We start from the raw sequence: 18884 nt of genomic DNA, 5'->3' as shown, positions 1-18884 counted from the left end.
ACAGTTAAAACATACAAATTGTTAGAACGTAATGCATAAGAGCTGCTTTTTCTTTGTAACAGAGTACACAAGTATGGAGGTATTAAACCTAAAAGAGCCTTATAAATGATAGTCAGCCAATGTGTGTATCTGCGTGCACTCAATGAAGATAAGTCTGACTTCATATACAGTTGACAATGGTGGGTGAGACTACGACAGCCAGTAACAAATCTTAGTGCTGAATGAAAAACAGTGTCCAAGGACTGGAGGCATTTAGATGAAGCACTAAAATAAAGCACGTCTCCATAATCAATTACAGGCAAGATAGTTGCTGTCACCAATTTCTTTCTGACTTTAAGAGAGAAGCAGTTTTTATTTCTAAAAAAGAAACCAAGCTTTACCGTAAGCTTAGAGACCAAGTTGTTAATATGGGCTTTAAATGAAAGCTCCTGATCAAGAGTAAAACCCAAGTACTTGTAATTTAAGACCTGCTCTATAGGGTTTCCATTTGATGTTACAATATTTGGAATATTTTCCAGTAGCACCCTTGAATGAGAGAAAACCATTACCTTGCTTTTATCTGTATTTAAAACCAATTTAAGATCAAATAAGCGAGCCTGGATGACATCAAAAGCAGCTTGTAAAAACTCAAAAGCCTGAGTGATGGAGGTTGAACAGCAATAAATAATGGTGTCGTCTGCATAAAAATGGTACATTGCATTTGACAAATTATTACAAAGATTATTTATGTAGATAGAAAATAAAATGGGCCCCAGCACTGAGCCTTGTGGAACGCCTTTGGTAATGTCCAGTAATGAAGAGGTGGTCCCAGCCACCTGTACACGTTGTGTTCTGCTGGAGAGATAGTCTGTGAACCAAGCAGCTGCATTTTTAGATAATCCAACGTGATGAAGGGCTTGAATTAACAGACTGTGGTCTACTGTGTCAAATGCTTTTGACAAATCAATAAATAGGGCGACACAATATTTCTTGCCGTCTACAGCCTCGATTAAATCATTGAGGACCTTAAGAGCAGCTGTAATAGTGCTATGCTGTTTTCTAAAACCAGATTGAAATGGAGATAAAATATTGTTTGATTCTAAAAAAATCTTCTAGCTGGTTACTGATGATCTTCTCAAACAATTTTTCTAAAATGCATAATTTAGAAATTGGTCTGTAATTATTTATATTTGTGGGTTCACCCCCTTTTAGCAGGGGAAGAACAAAGGCCGATTTCCAGATTTTTGGAATGCTTTTACTTGTTAGACTTAGGTTAAAAATATGCGAGAGAGGCTCAGCAACAAAATCAGCAGCCAATTTTAAGAAAAAGGGTTCAATTTGGTCAGGTCCTGCTGCTTTAGTTGTGTCCAGGCTCTTTAGTGCACTGTTTATCTCGGATATTGATACAGGTGTGAACTCAAAAGTGCAGGTGCTGCGTCTATTTACAGCCTGTGGTGTATTTGGTATATTAACATTAGTTAAACCAACATTTGACAATTGAGGATTCAACGACTCAAACAAGGATCCGGCAGAAACAAAATACTGATTAAAACAATTTGATATAGTTGTCTTATCAGACAAAGTACCAGATTGAGTAATTAAAGGACTTGAAAAGTCATTTGTTGTCACATGATTTAAAGAAGCTTTTATGGTTTGCCAATACTTTTTGGGATAATTTATATGTTTTTTGCATTCATGCAGGTAAAAATCAGACTTGGCCCTCTTAACAAGCAAAGTACATTTATTTCTAAGCTGGCGAAAGCTAAGCCAGTCAGCCTCTGTCTTTGTTTTTCGAGCCCTGGCCCAAGCAACGTCTCTCTCTTTGAGAAGGTTTCCAATTGCAGAGGAAAACCAGGGATTATTTCGACCTTTAACTCTAAGTTTTCGAAAGGGAGCATGTTTATTGACTATACGTTGAAATTCATTATAAAAGTTTTTCAACGCTATCTCAATATCATCAATTAAAGCAATTCTGTTTCACTGAAAGGCAGCTAAATCGTATATAAAAGCTGGGAGGCAAAAGTTTTTAATATTTCTTTTGCATGTAATTGTGGGTTTTGATTTTGGTAGCTTGCAGTTTCTTACAGCTGCAATTGTACAATGGTCACTCAAGTCATTGGCAAACACCCCAGTGCCAGTGTACTTATGGGGAGCGTTGGTTAGAATTAGATCAAGTAAAGATGATTTTGAGGAGTTTTTAGTATTGGGTCGAGTTGGGGAAGTGATTAATTGAGTTAAGTTTAGTGAGTTGCATACAACTTTAAGGTTATCAGAAGAGGAAGTCAACCAGTCAAAATTTAAATCACCAACCAAGAGAAGTTCACTAGCTTTTAACCCACTCATAAAGGATTCAAGCGAGGCAAGAGCTTCAGTGGAGGCAGAGGGAGGTCTATAACAGCCTACAATTGCGAGAGGTTGGCCATGTGAGAATTCAAGCTGCAGGGCAAGGAGTTCAAATTGTTTAGTGATTGACAGTGATGATAATAAGGTAACATTAAATTTGTTTTTTTTATACATAGCCACTCCTCCACCTTTTCGAGGACGATCGCATCGGAAGACATTATATCCATTTATAGCAATGTCCTTGTCAGAGACTGCTTTGCTTTGCCAGGTTTCTGATAAGATAAATATTTCTGCATTGGTTGTTTGAATCCAGATTTTGACCAAGTCTAATTTTGGCAGTAGACTTCTAATATTTGAATGAATTAAACCAAGACCTGGCCTAGCTCTAAATTCATCAGGAGTACTGATGTTGTACAAAGCTGGGCCTGGATTTGGTTGCACATTGCCTGATAGAAGAAGTAAGAGCAATATAAAAATGTTTCGTTTCATATGGCAAGGTAACCCGATGACAACATTACTTGGCTTCACAATGTCAAAATGAGTAATTTCAGAAGGAGAAAAACATCTATTTAACACAGAAATACACCATAAATGAAGCTGGTTAGAATTATTTAGCACTGACCCACATGTAGATATCAATAAGCGTTGTGTAAATGCTGTAGTTTCGTAGGACCAGGTGATTGTTATTGCATTCGGTAGAGTTAAAGGCTGGTGGAGCACCTGGTCAGGTACCCCACTACAATTGCAGAAAACAAGTCCAGGAAAAAGCATTAATATTAAATACAGAGCTTTTGTCAAAGTCATTGTTAAATTGTTTTACTACCTACCCAGGTCCAATATTAAAAGTTCAGATGTCCAGGCTACAGCAGTTGGAAGGCCAAGCTAAGGCTAGCAGAGGCCCAGCCTTAGTCAGTCTGAGGCTAAGATAGATCCAAGCTGTGGCAGATGGAAGGCCAAGATGAGCTAGCAGACCCAGTCTGTAGGCAGTGAGAGGCCAAGCTGGGGCTAGGTTAGAGCCAGGCTGTGGCAGATGGAAGGCCAAGATGAAGCTAGCAGACCCAGTCTGTAGGCAGTGAGAGGCCAAGCTGGGCCTAGGTTAGAGCCAGGCTGTGGCAGATGGAGGGCCAAGATGCAGCTAGCAGACCCAGACTGTAGGTAGTGGAAGGCCAAGCTGAGACTAGGATAGATCCAGGCTGTGGCAGATGGAAGGCCAAGATGAAGCTAGCAGATCCAGGCTGTGGCAGATGGAAGGCCAGGATGAAGCTAGCAGATCCGGTCTGCAGCTAGCAGATCCTGTCTGTAGGCAGTGGAAGGCCAAGATGAAGTTCGCAGACCCAGTCTGTAGGCAATGGAAGGCCAAGCTGGGGCCAGGATAGATCCGGGCTTTGGCAGGTGGAAGGCCAAAATTTCAGCTAGCAAAACATCTCCTGGTTGCAGCAGGTCAAATGCCTCCAGATTTCCAAATCCAACAAAAGCAGTCAGAAATGCCACTTTTTGGAAGTAAGCCTTCATTCATCAATTGTTACACTTAAAACTAGTACAATTTACTTAAATTGGCTAAAAAATAGATTAAAACAGATAGAAATTCAGACCACTTTGACAAGCAGACAAACAAGACAGTGCTGTCGGCCAGTGTGTCTATTGTACATATTACATAATGTTATGAAGGTGCCTGTTAGTACATGATAAACATACTTGCAGTGTGTGTATTGTACATATTACATATTGTTATGAAGGTGTCTGTTACTACATTATATATATACTTGCAGTGTGTATATTGTACATACTACATATTGTTATGAAGGTGTCTGTTACTACATTATATATTTACTTGCAGTGTGTATATTGTACATACTACATATTGTTATGGTGTCTGTTGCTACATTATTTATATATATATATATATATATATATATATATATATATATATATATATATATATATATATATATATATATATATATATATATATGCGCGCAGTGTGTATATAAAGCATATCACATATTGTTATGGTGTCTGTTACTACATTATATATTTAGACATAGACTTCCTTTTATTGTCATTCAAATTTGAACTTTATAGTACAGATAAGAACGAAATGTTGTTGCATTAGCTCGTTGTAGTGTAGGATAAAAGAGCAATATGGTGCATATATATATAAATAGATTACTGTACAGATAAATATATTGCACTTTTGCATATGCATCCACGTTTATGGATGTATGATATATTGTCTTTTTATTCCAGCGAGTTAATCCGTTTTTGGGGGGAATTGAGGGGATTATTATGATACCTTTAAGAGTCTTATGGCCTGAGGGAAGCTGTTACTTCGGAGGCTGCGGAACATCTTTCTAGAGTCCAGCAGTGAAAACCGTCCTTGATGGAGGTGGGAGAAGTCTCTTCAGATTTTCTGAGCTTTGGTCAGGCATCAGCTTTTTGCGATTTCCCGGATAGGAGAAAGAGGAGTCCTGATGATCTTTTCCGCCGTCCTCACCACTCTGCAGAGAATTCCAGTCTGAGGCACTGCAGGCTCCAGTCCAGACAGAGATGCAGTTGGTCAGTGGGCTCTCTACAGTGCCTCTGTAGAATGTGGTGAGAATGGGGGGAGGGAGCTGTGCGCTTTTCATCCGACGCCAAAAATGCATGCGCTGCTGAGCTCTTTTTACAATGTGTAGGGACCAGGTCATATTGTCAGTTATCTGCACCCCCAAGAACTTGGTGCTGCTTACGATCTCCACTGCTGTTCCGTTGATGAAGAGTGGAGTGTGGCTGGACTGTTGCCTCCTGAAGTCGACGATGATCTCCTCGGTCTTGTCGACGTTCAGGACCAGGTTGTTGGTTCTGCACCAGTCAACCAGATCTTTCACCTTCTCCCTGTAGTCCATGTCGTTGTTGTCACGGATGAGGCCCACTACTGTTGTGTCGTCCGCATATTTCACAATGTGCTTAGTAGTGGAACTGGCGCAGCAGTCGTGGGTCATCAATGTGAACCGCAGCGGACTCAGGACGCAACCCTGGGGAGAGCCGGTGCTCAGGGAGATGGCACTGGAGGTGTTGTCGCCCACTCTCACAGACTGGGGTCTGTCTGTGAGGAAGTCAAGCAGCCAGTTGCATAGGGGGGTACTGAATCCAAGGGGGACCAGTTTGCTCACCAAGTGCTACGGGATGATGGTGTTGAACGCCGAGCTGAAGTCCAGAAACAACAGCCGCACGTGTGTGTCCTTTCCTTCCAGATGTTCTAAGCTCAGGTGCAGTGAAGAGTGGCGTCCTCTGTGGAGCGGTTAGGACGATAAGCAAACTGGCATGGGTCAAATGTGGGGGAAAGTCTGGAGACAATGTATTCCTTTACCAGCCTCTCAAAGCACTTCATTGTAATGGGGGTGAGTGCAACGGAGCGATAATCATTGAGGGTGGAGATTGTGGATTTTTTAGGTACTGGAATGATATACTTGCAATGTGTGTATAAAACATATTACATATTTTTATGAAGGTGTCTGTTACTACATTATATATATACTTGCAGTGTGTATATTGTACATATTATTATGAAGGTGTCTGTTACTACATTATATATATATATATATATATATATATATATATATATATATATATATATATATATATATATATATATATATATATATATATATATATATATATATACTTGCAGTGTCTATATAAAACATATTACATATTGTTATGAAGTTGTCTGTTACTACATTATATATATACTTTCAGTGTGTATATAAAACATTGATGGAGGGTTTTGAAGTTGTTTTAGAGATTTTGAAGGCTACAACAGTGACTCCCATTAGACGTTTTATTTTATTTTATCATGCTGTTCCCCTTTAAATTTAAATTAAAAACCATTATGGGCTCCTTCACAGAATAATATTAGAAATAAAATATAGAAAAAACGAAATAACTAAATAGTTTAGACATTTTTCAAGCTGGTTCACGTCATTTCATCCGTGTATCTCTCTTGCGTTGTTGATTGAATCCTTGAGTTCTCACAGCATCCGGTTTCGGCAATGTTTCAGTGATAAAAGTCTCCGGCCAAAAGCCAAAAACGCCACATTGGGGAATTTTTGGAGAAAATGCGGTGCATCACAATTTATATTTTTATTTTTGTGATTTTAATTTCCCTCCCTCCCTTCTCATCAGGAGCCACCCTATCAGCGTCCACGTTATGGCAGAGATGATTTGAGGCATCAGTTGCGCTCAAGGTGAGTTCTATTCTTTGCTTCATTTACAGTATTTGGGCCGCTGTCGTATTTTTTTACCTCCGCAAGGACAGAGTTTCATCAACGCATGGTACACAAGTCCCCTGTGTGACGCTGTCAGGGGTTCATACTGGCATTGTGGATGGAACTGCAAAATGCATTTTTTGTACGCGCAAAAGAAAGTCATTTATTTTAATTCGGATTTCGTGTGGGGGTGCAGGAAATCCTCAGTGTCCAGTGCAGAGAAGGCTGAGGAGCGATTGAGGCAGGGTTGGAGCAGGAAAACAGGTGAATCACACTGCTAAATATGCACAAAAAGCAGGCGATAAAAGAGCGACAATCAGAATCAGAAATACTTTAATAATCCCAGAGGGGAAATTAAGATTTTCAGCACAATCCCATTCAAGAGCAGGCAAACATTACAGGGAGACAGAACAGGATCGCTGACGAGTCTCCCAACTTCCGGGGCCCCTTACAAAAAAGGTGCGAAACGGGTAAACGCTGGGGAGGGGGTGAGAAAAAAAATATTCAGTCTGAGCCTGGGCTCCTGGAGAGGGGGTCCAGACTGAGGCCAAGGGGAAAAGAAAACCTCATAGCCATAGCACACATAATCATGTGTGTAAGAGGGAAACATCAAAAAACACAAAATACATTAAAAGAGCTTAGCTGATGCAACCAGCCACTTCTACACACAGCCACAAAAGTAAAACAACAACAACAAAAAAACAAAAACCTGTACACTGTGGTGGCCTCTGCGGTGTTCCACGCCAACGTCTGCCGGGGTGGTGGGAGCATGGCCAGAGACAGGAGCAGACCCAACAAAGCAACCAAAGGAGCCGACTCCACCCTCTGCCGCCCACCAACTCTCGGCCAGTGTCCAGTCCGCGTGGATGAGCGAGGATGCGTCCAAGGAGACAAAGGTGTCTGATAACTGCTCATTCAGCCAAGACACTGTGAAGCTTGTCTGTCGCGGCGCTCAGCGCTAGCTCCGCAGCCCTGTCTCTTCATCCGCATCTCCTCCAGTGTCTCCAAACGGACTCTGGTGTGGCATAGACCCAGCAGCTGGTCTCCATGGCCAAAAGGCTCCCGGGAGGCAGATCCAGAAGTTCACAAAAAAACACTGCAGAAGTCCCGAAAGTGCCACCCCTTGTCACACGAACCAAAAGGCAAAAAAAAACCCACATGAAAAAAGGAGGCAAACATCAGGAACACAAAAGGATGACACAAGAGCACAGAGCTCTTGCCACCAGCAGCCACTACAGCGGTGCCATCTTGGAAAAAAACCAACAACAAAAAAAGCAAATGCGCACTAAACAATCCTACATTTGTTTCGACAATTTTGAAGCGAGGCAGTGTTACCATTTGAGAGTCTGGTGATGGTTTCACATCAGAGTACCGGTAGGCCTTTTTCAAGAAGCCGCCATCAAAGGTATAAGAAACCGTGACAATGATTCTGCATCAGGGCTGATCCTTTATTATTCCAAATCAGTTGCCATAAGGGAATGTAAAACAGGCGAGGGGAGGAACTCACTGCTGAAGTGTTTCCATTGGCAACCTTAGGTATGACATGCTCACTGTATACTATACCTCGACTGTAGCATTTGTTGCCAGTTCAGTGAGTAATGCAGTCCTTCTAACTAGTGGGGTGGGCGCTGTCCGATGCCAGGGGTGGTACCAGAATTTGAAGAAGCGAGTGGCTTCACTGTAACCATGGTGGAAGACGAGGAAAGACCGGTGTGTTGTTTCCTTTAATGTTAATATAACTGTAAACATTTTTTAGACAAATTATACTATTTATAGTCATGATTAAGGGTGTGTGTGTGTGTGCGTGTGTGAAATATTTTTTTCTTTCTAACAAAAAATATTTGAGAAACAAAGTAATGCATGACTCTTAAAAAATTAAATGCAAGAGATACTTATTAGGAGTGAAAAATACATGGAACGGTTTAGTAAGTATGAATCGTGTTAGTTGTATTGTAAAACTTACAAACGTTACTTGGAGTGACGAATGACGAAACCATACAAGTAGAAACGCTAAGGACAACTAGTAGATGGAACTGCACTTGTAGTTCCAGTTCAAGGCACTAAACAGAAATAAATTATGTTGACGTTCAACTCGCAGCACCTGCAGTGAGCAAACTTGTCCAAAAGATGGTGCCAATCACAAAATTTAACACACTTTTTCAGTCTCTGTGGGTGTTTTGACTGGACTCTCACATTATTAACTGTATCCACTCTGCATCCATTGCACCGGTCACCCAGGGGGGATCCCCACATCTGCAGTCCCTTCCAAGGTTTCTCGTTGTTCCCATTGGGTAGAATTTTTTCTTGCCTAAGTGCCAAGGCTGTCGCTGTGGCTTGTGCAGCCCTTTTGAGTCATTTGTGATTAAGGGCTATATAAGTAAACTTTGATTGATTGATTGATATTTTCAAGCCAATAACGATAACTTCCTCCTTCTCTAGACCAAATACCAATAACCTAGTTAATCCAAAGAGGTTCATTAGGTCTTCAAAAAATTATGCGATTTTCTTATTCTTATAGCCAGACCTGTGTTTATTTCCGTACCTGACGGTTTCGGCCACAACTGTTGCCTTCCTGAGAGGTTGTCACGTGATGTTGCTGTGACGTGTCTGGTCAGCTGATTTAAACAGCTTTTGGTGCTGTCTTCCTGCATGTAGTAGCAGGCTGACAGCGCCATCTGCAGTCCGACCTCTTCAGGACTTTGTCCCAGGTGTGGGAAAGTTGGTACGCCCCCTCGTCCCAGTTCACAGTCTGGGCGGCGCGCTTCCGGATCTCGATGGCTTCTCTTATCCAACGATGGTATTTGTTGCTCTCAGTGCCAATGACAAGTGCGTTGTCCCAATCCATGAGGTGGTTCTACCTCTTGCAGTGGTCAGACTTCAGTTGTTCTTGTTCTGCGTGTCGTCTGGTGGTTTGTGTGCATACTTTTTTCCTTTTCACATTCTTTTCTATGCTCTTTCTCCCTGATGTTAAAGGCTCTGCCAGTTTCTCTAACCTATGATTTGTTGCATGAAGGGAACAGTTGTGGCCGAACTGCAACCCTACTGCAGGTCCCTAAACATTGCATGATTGTAGCAGCAGAGTGCGTTATGTTCGGCTGCAAAATTATACTTTGACGAAATAAAAGGCAAGGCAAGGCAACGTTATTTGTATAGCGCTTTTCATACACAAGGCAGACTCAAAGTGCTTCACAGACAACAAAGTGAAATGAAAGAAAATAAAAGAAAAATTAAAATGCAGACAATAAAAATAAAAACAGTGCAGACATTAAAAGTTAAAAGATTAAAAGATTTAGCTAAAAGCTAAGGTGAGCATAAAAGTTTTCAGTCTAGTTTTAAAAGTAGTCAGAGTTGGGGAAAGTCTGACATCTTCAGGAAGTTTATTCCAGCTATTTGTTGACTCAATCAATCAATCAATGTTTATTTATATAGCCCTAGATCACAAGTGTCTCAAAGGGCTGTACAAGCCACAACGACATCCTCGGTACAGAGCCCACATACGGGCATGGAAAAACTCACCCCAGTGGGACGTCGGTGAATGACTATGAGAAACCTTGGAGAGGAACTTTCTTGTTTTTGTCAAAAGCCTTGCAGCCGCATTTTGTACCAACTGTAATCTTTTAATGCTAGACATAGGGAGACCCGAAAATAATACGTTACAGTAATCGAGACGAGACGTAACGAACGCATGAATAATGATCTCAGCGTCGCTAGTGGACAAGATGGAACGAATTTTAGCGATATTACGGAGATGAAAGAAGGCCGTTTTAGTAACACTCTTAATGTGTGACTCAAACGAGAGAGTTGGGTCGAAGATAATACCCAGATTCTTTACCGAGTCGCCTTGTGTAATTGTTTGGTTGTCAAATGTTAAGGTGGTATTATTAAATAGATGTTGGTGTCTAGCAGGACCGATAACCAGCATTTCCGTTTTCTTAGCGTTGAGTTGCAAAAAGTTAGCGGACATCCATTGTTTAATTTCATTAAGACACGCCTCCAGCTGACTACAATCCGGCGTGTTGGTCAGCTTTAGGGGCATGTAGAGTTGAGTGTCATCAGCATAACAGTGAAAGCTAACACCGTACTTGCGTATGATGTCACCCAGCGGCAGCATGTAAATACTAAAGAGTGCAGGGCCAAGAACCGAACCCTGGGGAACTCCGCACGTTACCTTGACATAGTCCGAGGTCACATTGTTATGGGAGACGCACTGCATCCTGTCAGTAAGATAAGAGTTAAACCAAGACAAGGCTAAGTCTGACATACCAATACGTGTTTTGATACGCTCTAATAAAATATTATGATCGACGGTATCGAAAGCGGCGCTAAGATCAAGAAGCAGCAACATAGATGACGCATCAGAATCCATCGTTAGCAATAGATCATTAGTCATTTTTGCGAGGGCTGTCTCCGTAGAGTGATTTGCCCTGAAACCGGATTGAAAAGGTTCACAGAGATTGTTAGTCACTAAGTGTTCATTTAGCTGCTGTGCAACAATTTTTTCGAGAATTTTGGAAATAAACGGAAGGTGGGAGACCGGTCGGTAGTTTACCATGAGGTCAGGATCGAGGTTAGGTCTTTTGAGCAGAGGATGAATAACCGCTTTTTTGAATGCTAGGAGAACAGTGCCAGAGGAAAGTGATACGTTTATAATATTTAACACTGATGGACCTAATAATACAAACAGTTCCTTGATAAGTTTCCCAGGAAGTGGGTCAAGTAAACATGTTGTTTGTTTTATCCCACTTACACGCTGTAATAATTCCTCTAATGTTATTTCATCAAAAATAGAGAGACTATTTTGGAGGGCAGTGTCCGTCGTATATACAGTCGTATTTGTGTTAATAGAACCCAGTTGTAGCTGGGATGCGTTGTCTTTAATCTCCTTTCTAATGAGTTCAATTTTCTTATTAAAGAAATTCATAAAATCATCTGCCGAGTGGGTGGAGCTACTGGGAGGAGTCCCTTGTTGGGTTAGCGATGCTACTGTACTAAACAGAAATTTAGGATCGTTTTTGTTGAGGCGGATGAGATTTGAGTAGTATTTAGCTTTCGCTAAGGTAAGCATGCGTTTATAAGTTATTAAACTATCACTCCATGCTTGATGGAAAACCTCAAGTTTAGTCGCGCGCCATTTGCGTTCCAGTTTTCTACATGATAATTTATGAGCTCTAATTTCTTCTGTAAACCATGGGGTGCGCCTTTTAGGGGCCCTTTTTTGCTTTAGCGGTGCTATACTATCAATAATTTCGCGCAAGGCATCGTCAAAGTTGTTAGTGAGGTTATCAATACAGCCGACATAATTTGGGAATGGTGCCATTACCGAAGGCAGTAGGTCAGCAAGAGTCATCGTTGTGGCAGCATTAATGTTGCGGCCGCTATAGCAGTTATTATTATTATTAGGTGTTGACAATGAGTCAAAACTTCAAATTTTATAAGGTAATGATCGGACATTACTTTAGTATATGGAAGTATCATAACTTTGGAGGTGGTGACACCCCTGACAAGCACTAGATCTATTGTATTACCGTTGCGATGCATGGGTTCATGTATTATTTGTGTAAGACCACAGCTATCAATTATGGTTTGGAGCGCCACGCACTGAGGGTCCGATGGGGTATTCATATGGATATTAAAGTCCCCCATTATGATTATATTGTCGGCGTGCGTCACTAGATCAGCAACGAACTCTGAGAATTCACTGATAAAGTCCGAATAGGGCCCAGGGGGGCGGTAGATAACAGCCAGGTCGAGAGGTAGCGGTGTGACAGACCTCATAGTAAGCACCTCAAACGATTTATATTTATTATTTAGGTTAGGGGTAAGGTTGAAATTTTCATTGTATACTAGTGCGACACCCCCTCCCCTTTTAAGAGGACGGGCAACATGCGCATTCGTATAGTTAGGAGGAGATGCCTCATTGAGTGCAAAAAATTCGTCTGGTTTGAGCCAGGTTTCGCTAAGACCAATGACGTTAAGATTGTTGTCTCTAATGACCTCATTAACTAATAACGCCTTGGGAGACAATGATCTTATGTTTAAAAAGCCCATATTATAGGTATTGGGCTGTTTTGACGAGTTTTTGTTAAGATTATCCGTAGTGGCAATATTAACAATGTTGCGTTTATTATGCGTAGTGCACTTTAAATAGTTTCGACCATATCTAGGAATTGATATGACGGGAATTTTCCGATTGTTTGCTTGGTGCTGCAATAGACTGGACATATCATAATTTGCCACCTCAGTAGAATGCATGTCCACCTCTGACACAGACACAACAGAAAAAACATTATGTGAATTGTGTATTATTCTAAGAGAATTGCTATGCGTACATGGATTATCCAGCCTGGCGCTGGCTAGTTCTAGCTTAACTGACTCCTCACCCGGACTAACAGACATTGTAATTGCCTGTGACCGGGCTTGCTCTAGTGTAGTCAGTCAAGTGAGACTTAAATAGTAGTCTATGTTTCTAGACAGGATGATGGCGCCTTCCTGGTTAGGGTGAAGGCCGTCTCTCATCAGCAAGCCTGGTTTGCCCCAGAAAGAGGGCCAGTTATCAATAAACGTTAGTCCCTGTTGCCTACAGAAGCTAGACAGCCACTTGTTAAGCGAGCCTAATCTGCTATATCTCTCATCATTGCCTCTCGCAGGCAGGGGGCCAGAGACAATTACTCGATGCCTGGACATCTTTCTGGCGAGATCACAAGTCCTGGCTATGTTTCTCTTTGTAATCTCTGACTGTCTCATTCTAGTGTCATTGGAGCCAACGTGTACAACTATATTCGCATAATTAGTGGTGCGATTAGCCTGTCGTACGTGTTTACTAGGCCTGTTGCGAGTTAGCTCCCTAAGATTAGCTTCAATGTCAGGTGCTCTGGCCCCGGGGATACACTTTACTGTGGCTGGTTTGCTAAGCTTTATGTTTCGGGTGATGGAGTCCCCTATGACTAAGGTGTGGTGCCCGGTAGACTGGGGTGTAGGACTAGTTAAAGAGCTAAATCTATTATGCGTCTCAACCGGTACACCGTAGCTTGTAGGCCGCTTAGGACTGCTACAAGCTGGGCTAGTTAGCTCGCTACAGCTATTGCTAGCAGATGTGTCCGCAACATCTAAAGTTACGACATTACTCTGCTCTAACTGGCGGACACGGCCCTCTAGCAGAGCCAACCTCTCCGTGAGTATGGTGCAAGACGCGCAGGAAGCCATTACTCACAGTGTTTTCTGTCACCGAGTGAAGTTCCTGCTGTCCTCAGGGAAGTGGTCGCGGTCTGCGGGAGTAGCTTCCTACTTACCTTCTGACCGGCGCTGCCTTTCTCCGCGCTAGCTTAGCAGCTAGCTAGCTGAGGAAAGGGTGGTGGGACAGAGATCGGGTGATTTGCAAGTTAAATAGTACCACTAAATATGTTTGAGAAGTGATAAAGAAAGCTGTAGAACAATTAAAAGCACACAGATAGAGCGATACTTAGCCTTTTTCGCAACAGCGAACAGACGGCGAGCAGTCACGCACGGTGAACCGTGCTCGATGCTCTCCCTTGATTTGAATTTACTCTGGGAACCGCTAACAGATTGGTCTCAGAAGATCTTAGTGATCTAGAGGGCTTATATAGTGGGAGCATATCAGTGATATACTTCGGCCCTAGACCATGTAGTGATTTATATGTGAGCAGGAGGATTTTGAAATCAATTCTCTGATGTACAGGGAGCCAATGTAAGGATTTAAGAATTGGTGTAATGTGCTCACATTTTTTGGTCTTTGTTAAAACTCTAGCAGCAGCGTTCTGAACAAGCTTAGGCTTCCTGACAGTTTTTTTGGGAAGACCTGCAAGGAGACCATTACAATAGTCTAGCCTACTGGTAATAAAGGCATGTGCAAGTTTTTCTAAGTCTTAAGCTGACATGAGCCCTCTAAGTCTTGTTACATTTTTGAGGTGATAGTAGGCCGACTTTGTTACTGATTTGATGTGACTGTCGAAATGTAAATCAGAATTTAAAATAACTCCAAGATTTCTGGCTTTATTTGAGGTTTTTAGGGAGAGTGATTGAAGGTGTTGGATGACTTTAAACCTTTCTTTTTTAGCACCAAAAACAATTATCTCAGTTTTATCTTCATTCAGTTGTAGGAAATGTTGGCACATCCAGTGTTTGACTTGCTCAATGCACTGGCACAGAAGATCTATGGGGCGATAGTCATTTGGTGATAGCGCTACAAAAATTTGGGTGTCATCGGCATAGCAATGATGGTCAATGTTATTATTTTGCATGATTTGTCCTAGTGGGAGCATATAGATGTTAAATAAAGTCGGCCCTAAGATTGAACCTTGGGGGACTCCACACGTTACGTTGGTTGGTTCTGATACAAAGTCACCAATGGAAACAAAATAGTTCCTATCTTGTAGATATGACTTGAACCAGCTTAAAACTGTGCCTGAGATCCCCACCCAGTTTTCCAACCTGTCCAAAAGTATTGAGTGGTCGACAGTGTCAAATGCAGCACTGAGGTCCAATAGCATTAATACTGAAGTTTTGCCAGAGTCTGTGTTTAGACGGATGTCATTTATAACTTTAAGAAGTGTGCTATGAAAAGGTCGAAATCCTGACTGGAAGTTGTTGTGGCAGCCAGTAAAAAAAAAAAGCATGTTTTATTGTAAGTTTATAAGCTGCAGTATATTTACAACTATATATAGACATATTATTGTAGTGTTTTTCATCAGGAAAACTAACGTCAAAACAACAGAAATTGCATGCTTCCGGGCACAGCAGCACACGTCTTTGGAAGCAAACATGGCGCCTGTTGTTTAGTTGTCTATACTTTATTTATGCATGACTCTGCCACTAGTGGTACGCGGGCTCCTCATAGTGGTACGCCAAAGACTCACTGGATTAAAGTGCAGTGTTGTTACTGATCAAAACTCTGTGTAATGTTACACTGCCCAAACCATTCAATATACTTGGTAAATAAAACCTCAGCCTTGCTTTTAATGAATGCGTACTCCCACTACACGACTGTATTTTAATGTTGGTCATGATGGTGATATTTGGAGAGCCAAGTGTTTTCTGAGGTGGTACTTTGTAGAAAAAGTTTTTAAGTGTTTAAAGTTGTAATTAGGCAAACTATCCACTAGGTGGAGACAAAATGCCAGTTTTAAAATGTTATTCCTTCTGTAATATAATTAAAGGGGATTGCCTGACTGTTTAAGTTTTAAATTATGTTACATGTATTATTTGTACTACATTTCACTGGACCCTAAGTCAGATTACTCCATTAACACTTATGGAAGATATATTTAGAAACATTTATTCGTAAACCTAAAAGCTTAATCGTGGACTGAGTCGCTAAGTCCAGCTGCTGTAAACTCTACATCAACACACACACACTTCTCACCTCGGCCACCTCCAACATACCAACAGTTTATGGGCTCCCACCCCCCTTTCTAGGAGTCATACCAGGCTAAAATGGGGGACAAAGGGCACTAGTGTCTACTCACCGTTAGAGAACCCCTCTCTAGCCCACCCTAATAGGAAAAACAGGCGGACCACTCCCGCTTTAGTTAAAAGACTCTCACATATTGTGGATATCGAGAGCCATGCAGATTAATCCTAGCCTCTTTTTTGCATTGGATTAATGAGTATCCATATCATCAACAGTGAAAGCGTTTGTGCTAAATTAACAGTATCAAGCAACATATTTGATGTATCTTATAGATGGTTATATATAGCATGGATTTACATATACTGTCTATTATACAATGTTTTGTATCATGTTTTAACACCATTATTTATTTTTCTATTTCATGTTGTACTTTATTTTCTATTCAAATAGTTTTGTATTCATTGTATTTTGTTTACTAGATATTGTGTGTACTATTTTTACTGTTTTTCTATTGTACTGAACTGTTATATACAGTGGAACATTGATTTACAAACTTAATTGATTCTTGAACATGGTTTGTTGATCGATAAAGTTTGTATGGTGAAGCAGAGTTCAGAGGGTGGTAACAATTGATCGATAGATTGATTTATATTCCCGAATTTTAAATGTAGCAATTTATGCTCGGCAAGTTTGCCTTCCGGAAGACATGTGTCAACCCAACATAATTTTAAAAGGCAATCGTTTGATTTGATTGATATTATAAAAAGGAAAACATTGCATTTAAGAACGGCAGACTTAATATGAAGTTTAACACGCTTAAAAATACAGACGTTGAACGTTAAATCTATTTTTTCAGTCTGTGACATCATCAAAACAAAAATCAGGAAAATCCGGCAACAAATGCCACAAGACGATATCAATAATTACAAAACGATTGCAGAATCCGTAACAAATGCAATCAACACAGTACAATAATTTAAAGCCGCTACACAACTTTAAGCTACAAAAATCGCGACCGCCACCCCTGAAGTGACAGCGTAGCAAATTGCATTAAGAGATGGATGAAGGAGGCTAAGGAAATTAGAAAACGAGGAGAAAAACATGCACCTCGGGATAGGTTGATTGGTAACACTAAATTGGCCCTAGTGTGTGAATGTGAGTGTGAATGTTGTCTGTCTATCTGTGTTGGCCCTGCGATGAGGTGGCGACTTGTCCACAGTGTACCCCGCCTTCCGCCCGAATGCAGCTGAGATAGGCTCCAGCACCCCCCGCGACCCCGAACGGGACAAGCGGTAGAAAATGGATGGATGGGATGGATGGAGACAGGCCTCTTGTCCACACGCAAACGCATACTTTTGCCCTTAAAAAGGCAGACTTTTGCAAACGCTGGCCAAAGTGTCGAGTTCCAAAACTGTCCGCTCGGCGTATGCGTCTATGCGGAGACTTGTACTGATGATGTCGTGGTTGTGCACCGTCATTTCCAAAGCTCAACAACACGCTTTGCTGGCTTTAAACACACTTGAAGAGGACTTATTGTACATTTGAACATAAATACGCTGTTATTTTCACTCAATACTCACTCAACAAGAATCCTCAAAATGGGCTCTGTGAAACTTCCGCCAGCGCCAATGACAGTCAGCTGTTTCGAATATGATCGTTTTCAGACCTCCAGCTGATGGGACAACTTTGACAAGCAAGTTTTTTTGCCTTGTGTCATAAGAACGGTACAGCATTACCTCATGTTTTCTTCCTTATTTAAAAAAGATCATGGATTGTGTGTTGGTTCAATTTGTGTAGATGGCGCGTAAAAAGGCGCCCGAGCGACTAAAAAACATGATGTAATGTCCTCCTTGTTAGTGCGTGCTGATGTTAAAGAAAATATACACTTCATTGCACATGTAATATATCACTATATTGATGATTAATTGCGTTATAATTTCACAAGAGTTTTGCAGTCCGTGCACTTTAGGCACTTAATCATGCAAAAGGGTATCCTTGGCTCGTTAGTGCCTGCTAATTTTAGAAATAACTGCACATTTCATATATCACCATGTTGCTGATCACGTGTTATAATGCAGTGAGTGTTGGGTTTCCACAGCACAGGCGCATGTGCACACTTTAAACACTAAAAAAAGATTCATAATGTTCTCAGGGCTGGCTTTAAAGATAATTTACATTTCATTGTAGCATATGAAAATAAACATAACAGAGGTGTAATGCACTATAAGTCAGCTGTGGCTGTTTTTCCAGGCTTCTGATTGTTCAGAAGGTGCATGACAGCAGGCGTATGTGTTTGTGTGTGGACAGAGACTGTTTTGAAACTACACTCGTGTGGATGGAGATGGTTTTAACCCCGGATATACGTTGTGAAACTCTGTTCGTGTGGACCTGGCCATACATGCTTCCGCACACCTGACCTGGAGCCCTTTCTGTCATCTGCGCAACCAGGGCGGAGAACAGATGCTGCATGGCCAGGTCCACTTTATTTAGCAGGTAAATCTACTGTTAAAATGTTGGTTACTGTACTTTTATCGAAAACTGCTTGAATGTTGAAAATGTGGGCAGACAAGTTTTCCTCTTGTTAAATCAACCTCAAGTGTTGCTTGCACTTTATTCGAATAAGATGTGAATGCATTGGTCATTAATTGTTGTTTACTTTCTTGTTTCTATTCATAATTAATTTATACATAAATAACAGGAAAAATAACAACAAAAAATAACAGGAATATTATGAACTTGTCCAGTATCCACTATTTATTTAACAGTCACACTGCTTGATTTGTTTTGCCGAAAAGTTACTAAATCGATTTCAACTCACTGTATCGTTTCATATCGCATCGTTCTAAAAAAAAATATTGTGGTTGAATCGTATCGGCAATCACAAATACCAAATCGCGTCATTGTTAAAACGAATCGTTATATATATATATATATATATATATATACAT

At 41.0% G+C, this 18884-nt stretch overlaps 1 protein-coding gene across 2 annotated transcripts in view; it reads left to right on the top strand.

The window, feature by feature from the left end:
• LOC133641912 (periphilin-1-like) overlaps positions 1-18884 on the top strand; it is a 71837-nt gene that overhangs the window by 16822 nt on the left and 36131 nt on the right. For both annotated transcript variants that reach the window (XM_062036028.1, XM_062036027.1), the window contains exon 5: positions 6487-6548. In XM_062036028.1, the coding sequence (XP_061892012.1) occupies positions 6487-6548 (62 nt within the window). The remainder of the gene's footprint in view (positions 1-6486; positions 6549-18884) is intronic.

The sequence above is a fragment of the Entelurus aequoreus genome, linkage group LG24 (genome assembly GCF_033978785.1).
Source record: "Entelurus aequoreus isolate RoL-2023_Sb linkage group LG24, RoL_Eaeq_v1.1, whole genome shotgun sequence".
Taxonomy (NCBI): domain Eukaryota; kingdom Metazoa; phylum Chordata; class Actinopteri; order Syngnathiformes; family Syngnathidae; genus Entelurus; species Entelurus aequoreus.
Note: the sequence above shows the minus strand (reverse complement) of the source record. Positions and strands in the feature narration are given on the sequence as shown.